The sequence below is a fragment of the Hibiscus syriacus genome, unplaced genomic scaffold (genome assembly GCF_006381635.1).
Source record: "Hibiscus syriacus cultivar Baekdansim isolate YM2019G1 unplaced genomic scaffold, ASM638163v2 tig00111013_pilon, whole genome shotgun sequence".
Taxonomy (NCBI): domain Eukaryota; kingdom Viridiplantae; phylum Streptophyta; class Magnoliopsida; order Malvales; family Malvaceae; genus Hibiscus; species Hibiscus syriacus.
This window is the reverse complement of record NW_024062953.1, coordinates 411813-422107: the sequence shown is the minus strand read 5'-3', so window position 1 is coordinate 422107 and position 10295 is coordinate 411813. Positions and strand designations below refer to the sequence as shown.

At 35.5% G+C, this 10295-nt stretch overlaps 2 protein-coding genes across 2 annotated transcripts; one reads left to right on the top strand and one right to left on the bottom strand.

Annotated features, from left to right (window-relative positions):
- Positions 1-2184: 2184 nt before the first annotated feature.
- Positions 2185-3535, bottom strand: LOC120149954 (trihelix transcription factor ASIL1-like). The gene has a single exon (XM_039162673.1). The coding sequence runs from the start codon at positions 3305-3307 to the stop codon at positions 2285-2287; it is 1023 nt and encodes a 340-aa protein (XP_039018604.1). The 5' UTR covers positions 3308-3535; the 3' UTR covers positions 2185-2284.
- Positions 3536-4302: 767 nt separating this feature from the next.
- Positions 4303-8691, top strand: LOC120149961 (probable sulfate transporter 3.5). The gene is made up of 12 exons (XM_039162676.1): positions 4303-4606; positions 4674-4881; positions 5602-5773; positions 5869-5934; positions 6056-6169; positions 6292-6408; positions 6528-6654; positions 7461-7747; positions 7818-8008; positions 8079-8152; positions 8348-8424; positions 8506-8691. Exons 1-12 carry the CDS (start codon positions 4303-4305, stop codon positions 8689-8691), a joined length of 1923 nt encoding a protein of 640 aa, XP_039018607.1.
- Positions 8692-10295: the final 1604 nt, after the last annotated feature.

Sequence of the window (10295 nt, the reverse complement as noted above, 5' to 3'; positions counted from 1 at the left end):
TAATGGGATTAATTATTTTAATGAGATACTTATCCATTACTATTATTTCAAAATTTAAAATCTTAATAATTTTGTTTTAAAAATTTTAAGAATGCCAAATTAAAATTTTCATAGAGCTTAAAGAACATTTCGAAGGTCCCCTCATGATCTCATTATCATACGCCTCTCCCTCCAAATCCTTACGACCAAGACGTCATCGTGTTCCCCCATCTACTACCACCGTCCTAATCAAAACGATTGTTGTCTCCACCGTAGCGTCACTGTCGTGGCCATCCACCTCCTCCTCTCTGCTGCCGTATTCTTTAATCTCTACCTTTTTTAATACAATAGTTGTTTTAATTAACTCTGCGTACTAAATGCTTTGTGGATCAACTTCCATTATAGTTGTGTTTCCATGATGTTTCACTTTGCAGTAATCGATGAACAGCGATCCAATCTTTTTATTTTGGCAGATTCATGTATTAAAAGCAGGAAACAGGCTTGGACGCTGCAGCGATGTGATTCCTCTTTGGTTATACTGTAAGTGATCATACTTTAGTCGGCGCACATAACTAGCAGCTGTGAACCCCTACACAGCACAGCAGTTGCAATCACTTGTTGCCGACGAATCGACTACCCCACACGTATTTGGCATGGTGGTGCCTACACCGAATTGAGCCGGGGTGCTTTGTAGGTGAACAAAGGCACTGCTTCAAGGAACCAGCCCCACCGGGGTCTCTCTTGCCAACCCAGTTCTTGGTGCATGAAGTTCAGCAGCCACCTTCGTCGCACTCCAAACTCCGTTTGGCAGCACATTTTAAACTCATCAAGTTCATTACGTCTGTTGATTCGTTTACAAATTTTAATAAGCAACCGACAAAGCATCACAATTGAAGCAAATTAGTCTTCTTCAAATGATCCATTGCACAGCTTGCCAATGGCGTTAGCTCCATTTCTCCGTTGTTTGAGCAAATGAAAGGCAAAAATGATGGAAACTAAAGGAAAATCTGCGTCTCACTTTGCTTGGTCTGCAAGCTTCTAGGGAAGCAGGTTAAAGCTGTCAAAATGAGCTCTCAATATTTTCAAATGGCAGCTTATGAAGATGATGAAAGTTAGCCTTAATTTATCATAAATCTCTAAATGCAAAACCTCTATTAAGACTGGAACGTTCCTCTTCCATAAAGTCATCTCGCCATGCAGGGAGCACAAAATCCCACGTTAATCGCACTTCTTGTTACACGTTGACATGTAATCGTTCTTTATAAAATTAACGATGGCTTCTACTCATCATGAGAATTCCACATCTGACTCTAGACGAAAACATCACACATGGTTATCATTCTACAGCAATCGGAAAATTCCCGGCAAGAGATTCAATTTTCCGGAAACAACAAACAAAACCATGGTCCCAAAACATGAACCTAGATGATCATACAACAGATTCTGATGGATTCCATATCACAAAAGACTGAAAACATAACAAGCCAAGTCATGACAAAGTGACCATCATGGCAAGCATATCCTAACTAAGATCAGGATGAAATCTGGAGGCAAAAAATCCCCCAGAGAAAGAAAGACAGAAAACAGTGCATATTACCATTGTCTCTTTGACACGACCTATCAAAAAAAATGCTAAGAAATAGTGAAAAGTCTCAAAACAAGATTGCGACTCAATTTTACTATCTAGAAACCTAATCTATAACTTAAAATAAGATTTAACCGCAAGATGCATTCCTACCTGTATCACTTACCAAAATAAGCAAGGCATTAGGATCAAACACAACTCTGTTTTCTATTGCCTAGACATATACTCCCTTCTACAAAAGTTATGCACATGTTATCCTCAGGCACTGAGGTCTGGTGACTAGTTATAAAGTCCAGCCTGATCAGCTTAGGTCGAACCAATGACCGGATGCAACCAACTATTGAGCTCTTCAAATTCGTCTTCCCTCTAAAGAAAACCACAACAAAACCATCATACCTACTAACTAGAAGCAACATCAATCTCGACTACCAGGAAAAGAGTATATCAACTACTAATCAAACCAAGGGGAAATCAGTTAAAATATGCTAATAATATATGCTTTTAAGTTTAAAACAAATGCAATGAATCTTTCTTATTTTGGTAAGTCTCTACTCTATAGAGAAACACTATAATACCAAGAATCGAGATAAGATGATGGAGCAATAATTAACAAATAAAAACAGGAGAAACAAATGCAATATTTCCAACATTAAATGGTCTACAATAACGAAAACAATTTGATATGCCAAAACAAAGATACACAAATACACACCAAGAAACCTATTCGCTAAAATTCTCCACGGAATTTTCATTATCGTTGTCCTCATCATTTGTCTCCTCTTCATCATCCTCTTCCTTCAACTTTTCAATCTCTGCTTGTGCCCTCTCCAAAATCTGCTTCTTTTGTACCTCCAATTCCTTCTGAAAATCCATTCTCATCTTCTCCAACTCCTTCATATGCTCCCTCTTACTACTCTCAATCTTCTCATATATCTTACCAAACCGCTGCACCGAATCAGCCAACATCCTCATTGAATGCTCATCGTGTACTTCGGCTTCCACCCTCGACTCTCCACCAGCCTCTTCTCCATCCTCCTCCATCTCTGACTCGGCCGGACTATCCCTCATCTCATCAAAACCGGTGGACCTATCCAAATAAACCTGCGGATTCATAAACACAAACTCCCCGGAATCCACTCCACAAGCCAACCATGATTCTTGTTGCCTAAACGAAGAACCCAACCCCATTAACATCTCCATTTTCCTAAAAAACGGCCATTTACTTGAATTCAACCCCATTTTCGCTGCTTTCGACTTCTCTTTCTTAAACTTCCTCTTCAACCCATCAATCATACGCCTACACTGGGCTTCATTTTTCACACTCTTCAAAGCATCACTAACTTTCTCAGCTACATCAACCCAATCTTCGCCCCTCAAACTCCTCCTCCCCAATTGCAAAAACCTATTCCCCCAAACTTCTAACAGAACATAAATCTCTTGCTGGGACCAATCGTATGCAGTTTTGAAGCTATCTCCAGGGTCGGGTGTGTACTGGAAGCTGGGGACTGAAGTCCGCAGCTTCTGCCGCTTTGGGTACCTTTCAAAACGCTTGCTTTCTTTGACACGACGGTAATATACATCTGGGTCATCGTCGTTATCGTCATCTATGTCGTCGTTTTCATGTTCCATTTCTTCATCATCATCGAGCTCTTCGTCTGGTCCGTAACTGTACACATGACGAGTTCTGGTCGAACGAGGATATTGAGGATGGCGATTAAAAGAGCAAGGTTCAATACCATCCATCGCCCCTTCTATGGTTTCCTTTTTTAGGGTTTTGGTTTTGGGGAGTTTTTTGGTTTGATTGGTTGAAAGGAATTTGAAATTGGCGGTAAGTAAAGAAAGAAAAGCGAGGCTTCGTGGGAAGAACAAATTGAAAATTCTAGGGTTCGGAAGCTTTCGGGAATCAAGAGTGAGGACGAGGGTCGAGTGGAGTAAAGCAACCCGAATTTGGGCATTTCGGATCTGAGTTTGGGCCTTTCTTGGGTTTAAAGAGTTAAGCCTGCATTTCCAAGTTTAACAAGTAAAACAGAGTAAATTTTGCTTTTCATCACTCAACTTTTATCTCAGTCCTATTTTGGTCATTAAATTTAAAAAAATTAACTTAATTATTAAATTTTTTATTTGTTCTTGTTTTACTCACTTTAATGTTAAATAAGATATAAAATAGTGATGTGATATGCTTTTTGTTGTTGACGTGGACTACTTTGCTAATATGATTGCCATATATAGTCAATCTTATTTTTTTATTATTTGTTTATCTTCTCCATCAAAGATGAAACTCTATTCCATAATTTTTAAAATATAGATGTTGAGTTATAACTTACTTAATTATTTAATATTTGAGTAATCAAAACATGATTAATTCAAAAATTTAATGATCAAATTGAAATTTTTTAAAGTTTAGTAAAAAAATAGAAGTGATGTTAAACTTGAATGATCAATTTTATGATTTATCCCAAATTTAAAGTTGAACTCAAAATTTTGACTCCACCTAAACCGATTTAAGCAACCTGTCGTTGATAGAGTCATTATAGGTGTTTAAAACATTGTATTCCCTTGGATAAAATTGTCCGAAAATTTACCTAAGCTTTGTCAAATTATCGTTGCTGTCCACTATTTTGGCACTATTTCAGTACCATTTGATTTCTATATTAATCTCACTCCCTAACTTCTTCTTCTACTCCACACTCTTCCCGTTTCGATCTAATCCGATCTGATTAACTTTTTTCTTTCTTAAGATGGCGAATTCGAGACATATGGTAAATTTTGCTGTCCCAAGAAGATTCATCACTACGTTCAAAAAAGATTGTAAAGAAACATTCTTCCCCGACGATCCCTTTCGTAAGTTCAGACACGATAGACCACTGCAGAAATTCAAGAAGACGGTCCAATACTTCATCCCCGTATTCGAATGGTTGCCTGCCTACAATTTCCGTTTACTTAGATACGATTTGCTCGCCGGCATCACCATTACAACCCTTGCAATCCCTCAAGGGATCAGCTACGCCAAACTGGCTGATCTTCCGCCGATTATCGGCCTGTGTAAGCTTCAACCTCCCTAAAGAAAAAAAAATGTTCTACTTTCGATGATGATGTTTTCATGTGGCAGATTCGAGCTTCGTACCGCCTTTTATTTACGCCCTGTTCGGGAGTTCGAAGAACTTGGCGGTGGGTACGGTGGCGGCATGCTCGTTGCTCCTTCATGAAACCCTTGGAGCAGCAGTTTCGTCAAAAGATGATCCCACGTTGTACCTTCATTTGATTTTCACTTCCACTTTCTTCACCGGGATTTTTCAGACTGCTTTAGGGTTTTCAAGGTCCGTCATGCATGTGATATTACTTATACGTGGAACCTTACGTATAAATATATTAAGGATTATATCTCATATATTAGTAGTGAAAAATATTCTATAAGCGGGATTAGGATGGATAATTGATTTGAACTTAATGGATTTTGACCAGATTCTATAAAGTCGGATTTAAAAAAAAAAATTGGTTTAGGTTGGATTTTTTATAAGAAAAAAGTAAGACCAGATTCGAATTTATGATAAAAAATATTTGACCCGATCCTATCCGATAATAATAATATGATTGATCTTTATATATATTTAAAGATATTTGCTATAATATCCCTCTATATATTTTTCAATTAGATCTCTATTTTACCTAAATAAGAATGAAAATTTTACACACACTATGTATACAGTGTGTGTATATATATTTGTGTTAAGTCGAGTTCATGTTTTTACCTTAGAAGCCGAGTTGAGTTTCGCATCGAGTGAGACTTCCCCCAAGTATGATTATATTGGTGTCATCTATCTTATTTAAGGGTAAAAATTTAAGATTATGAGTTTAGGGTCTAGGATTTGTAGTGTTTAAGATTTATACTTAAGGATTAAGGTCATTCAAATAGGCATATTTAAATAATTTAAATTTTATGTAATCTGTGTATAAAATGATTTCTCTTATATTAATACACGCGAGTACATAAAAAATTGATCATGATTTTTGTTGTTACATATTATAAATTTGTTCAGACTGGGAATATTGGTTGATTTCTTATCACATTCGACCATCACTGGTTTCATGGGAGGGACTGCCATAATAATTTGCCTGCAACAGTTGAAAGGCTTACTTGGTTTAAAACACTTCACCACTGATACCGACGTCGTTTCGGTTATAAAAGCAGTTTTCCGATATAAAGACGAGGTGAATTGGTTTGTAGAATTATGATTTGACGAGCAAATTAACCGTTTAATTATTTATTAATTATGAGCTTAAAATTAGTTGGTTGGATTGTGCAGTGCAAGTGGCAAAGCGTTGTTGCCGGTTTAGTCTTCCTTTGTTTCCTGCAAACGGCTCGATACGTGGTGAGCATTCTTAAATATCTCTTCTAAATAAATCAAACGATCACTCAACAGTATCAATCTTGTTCTGAATTAAAAGAAACTGATTATACGAAATATTACAATATTCTTTGTTACCATGTAGAGGCAACGAAAACCAAAGCTGTTCTGGGTATCAGCTATATCTCCGATGGCAGTTGTTGTGGCCGGTTGCCTTTATGCGTATTTCGGCAAGGGTGAACAACATGGAATCGCAATCGTGAGTTCATTTTGTTCATGTATCGTACATGTCTTACAGATGATATAAATTCATCAAGTGTTAGCTTTTTCTCTCCTTTACTTACATGCATGTATATTTTTAATAACAAAATTTGGTTAAAGGTGGGTGACCTGAAGAAGGGATTGAATCCTATATCAATTCATTATTTGAACTTTGATAGCCGTTATCTTCCGGTAACTATTAGGGCCGGTGTCGTCACTGGCCTTATAGCAATGGTTGTAAGTATTTCTTTTTACTTTTTTATTAAATTTAAAAAATAAAAGTTATATTATCTTTATTTAACCATGATTTTTTTTAACCAGTAAATTGATCCAATTTTTGAAAATGGAACTTACAGGAAGGTATAGCAATAGGACGAAGCTTTGCCATCATTAAAAATGAACAGGTTGATGGCAACAAAGAAATCATAGCCTTTGGGTTCATGAACATAGTCGGATCTTTCACTTCATGTTACTTAACAACCGGTATAAAATTTACTCTCCTTTTCATTGGTTTAAATATATGAAAAGTCTCTGTATTATTTTAAAATTTAAATTTGTGACATTGAGTCCTTAAACTTTTTTATTCTTTTTGTGTTCATAGTTTTTTTTATCAATTTGGTCCTTAAAAAATGTAATCATAGATGACCAAAAATTTATATTTTTCAATCAATGGTACTTTCTTTTATGTATTTTTAAAGATTAAGGGTTAAATTGATATAACTATAAACATAGGGGACTGCAAAATTTGTTTTGCCTTTTCATAGATGTTAGGTTAGGAGTTAATGGTAAAATTGAACAAAAGTTGAAGGAAAATTCCAATTTTTCATATAAAAATAGTATAGGATTCAATGTCACAAAATTAAAGTATAGTGACTAAATTTAGATTTTGAAATAATACAGGGACCTTGACATGTTTAAACCATTTTAGTTTTAGGATAAAGTACACCAAAGGTAGTTGAACTATGTTCAAATGATTGTTTTGATCATTGAACCTTCAAAAGTTACAAGATAATTTTTAAATTTATTGAACTGTTATAAAATGATCATTAATTAATTTATTGAACTATTACAAAATTCAGTTTATCAAAATTTTTAAACTTATCATAATGTCGTAATGATTATTTCGTAATAGTTCCATAAAATTAATAATCATTTTATAATTTTTAAAAATTTAATAATCAAAACAATCATTTGTGAGTATAATTCAATGACCTCTAATATATTTTAACCTTCATTTTATAAAGAGAATTATAGGAAAAATGATGTTGAAAATGAATAAAATATTGCAGGGCCATTCTCAAAAACAGCAGTGAATGTGAGTTCTGGGTGTAAGAGCGCAATGTCGAATGTGGTACAAGGGGCGTGCATGATGTTAACACTATTGTTCTTGGCTCCTGTGTTTAGCTACACCCCTTTGGTAGCCTTAGCCGCCATCATCACGTCCGCCATGCTGGGACTCATCAACTACGAGGAGATGTACCACCTCTTCCAAGTCGATAAATTCGACTTCCTCATCTGCATGGCCGCCTTCTTCGGCGTCAGTTTCAAAAGCATGGATGTCGGCCTCTTGCTTTCGGTAATCTCCTAACTTAATAGTCTCCAATTCCATTACCGGAAAATGTCTATATCATCTATTATAATTTCAGGTGGGATTGTCTTTACTTAGAGCACTCTTATATGTGGCAAGGCCTGCACCTTGTAAGCTGGGTAAACTTCCCGAAACAAGTTTATATCGTGACGCCGAGCAGTATCCGGAGACGACATCGTTGGAAGGAATCCTTGTTATTCAACTCGGTTCCCCCATTTATTTTGCAAACTGCACTTACATAAGAGAAAGGTATATATATATACATACACACATATATTCATTGCAAAATCAACAATATAATTGGGTGAATATTGAGCAGGATTCTAAGGTACATTTACGAAGAAAATGATGCTTCACAAACTGAAGTTGAGCATCTTTTGCTAGATCTGTCAGGTACTTTATGAATACGTTGATTATGATTCATGATAGTTCGCGATTGATTGATAATCTATCCACGTTTTCAACCAACCGAACCCCCTTAGAACATAATCTCACCTATTGACCACCAACAGAATACATAAAGCAGTTATCATCATCATCATCATATATATATATATATATATAGGTTGATCATGGGGGGTTTTGCAGGAGTTTCATCCACTGACATGTCAGGCATTGAAACATTCATTGAGCTAGGTAGAGTATTGAAAGGGAAGAATATCAAGGTAAAAACTTCAAACAGACAATGTTGTTCTTCTTTTTCAAGAGCTATTTATGGATAATGTATGAATTTATGTGTTTGGCAGCTAGGAATAGTGAACCCCAGGATCGAAGTTTTGGAGAAAATGACGTTAGCGAAATTCGTGAATGTCATCGGGAAACAAGCTTTCCACTTGTCGGTGGAAGAAGCGATTCAATATTGTCGATTTACGCTTGATGATACCAGGAAACCAACGGCGGAACCATCCTTTCGTAACGATGATGCTGCTTAAAACAAATGCACACAATCCAACATGTCCACACTCAATTCACAACACCAACCAATGTTGTGCAGTTTCCCACCTTGTTATGGAAGTGATGATCATCATAATAAGAACTATGAATTTTTATTTAGAGTTTGAAATGGGCGTTAAAATGATAGGAAATATAATCATCGTACAATAAAACATACATTGATAAGTTATGTGGATAAATAACGGGTATAGAATAGAATTTTCACTAATATCGAAAATAAGAAAAATACAAAAAGAATTACAACTAGTGCAAAAATAAAGTTAATAAACTTGCTTTCAACCCTGATTTTAAACATTTATTTATAAGAATAGGTAATTGATCATAAAAAAAAAATTGTAAAGCAAGAAATCTACTTAAACCATGGTTATTACTTCTAATCAACGTCTAACATATATAGAAGTATACTCTTATATGGATAATATATATAAGATTCGTACCTACATATAATCTATATAAACTGGATTATTTATAATAAAAAATAAAGTTGTAATAACTGATTTAACTTTTAAATATGTAATTTATTTTATGGAAAGAACAAATAAGCATTAGATAGAGCCCCATAGTTCATACACTCCTTTGCTCTCAAAATATATCCACGATCTCCCGACTGTTGAACCCTCATGAAGCCGTTATTCATTCTCCCTATCACTTCGAAAAGTAAGAAGAAAAGCCTGTGGCTTTGAGTTTAATGCTTTTGAAAAGAAGAAAAGCCTGTGGCTTTGAGTTTAATGCTTTTGAAGCTCAAATCAGGCCATAAAACAGCTCACATTCGAAGGCTTCACTCAAAAATTCTCTTTGGATGCCATCGTGTTTTGCGTTAATCTTCACCTTTTTCCTGAATCTTGGTTTATTAATCTTTTTAATCTCTAGATCTGCGGTAATTTGCTTTCTTTTTTGCTTATAGATTGTGATCTTTAGGTACTGGCTATCTCTGTTGGGTTTTTGTTTTCTTTTTTACTCTCTAGATCTGCTGAAATTTGCTTTCTTTTTTGCTTATGGATTGTGATCTTTAGGTACTGGCTATCTCTGTTTACTCTGTCTACCCTTCTTTTTTCTTCGCTTCTTCGTTTCATTTTCTGATTTAAATTTTTACAAAAAAAAAAAATCAAATTTCTATGATTATATTGATTATCGACAAGCTTGAAGCGATCGCGTATCAAAACCGATATTCGATTCTTGATTCTTGATCTGTATAGTTGTTGTGCCTGTTTTGGAAACCTTTGATTCTGTACAGGAAGGGTTTCGGGCAAACCATCGTCTCTCTCCGATCTGTAACCATAACCGAAAAAGAGCCCTGCAAATCCTCACGGCTGCTCCCAGTTGCGCTTTGCTGGATCGCACACTGCTGCATCGTTTGTTTGTTTCTTTAACTTTTTATAACCGAAAACGAGTCGAGTTTCCAGAGTTAGATTTATTTCTTCTTCATTTTTTGTTTGTTTGTTTCCTTAGTGTAGCAACCAGATCTACATTTTTGGGTTTTGTACGAAACGTAAAATCAAACATCCTTTGCTGGTAACTTTGGCATCTTTTAACAACATTGTTTGGGGAAAATTAACTGTCTTTATTTCTGCTTTATGATATG

Bases quoted from the DNA above. Each gene is read 5' to 3' on its own strand.
- LOC120149954 (XM_039162673.1), bottom strand. From the start codon at position 3,307: ATGGATGGTATTGAACCTTGCTCTTTTAATCGCCATCCTCAATATCCT.
- LOC120149961 (XM_039162676.1), top strand. From the start codon at position 4,303: ATGGCGAATTCGAGACATATGGTAAATTTTGCTGTCCCAAGAAGATTC. The intron at 4,882-5,601 runs GTCCGTCATGCA...AAATTTGTTCAG, and splicing joins ACTGCTTTAGGGTTTTCAAG to ACTGGGAATATTGGTTGATT. The intron at 5,774-5,868 runs GTGAATTGGTTT...TGGATTGTGCAG, and splicing joins TTTTCCGATATAAAGACGAG to TGCAAGTGGCAAAGCGTTGT.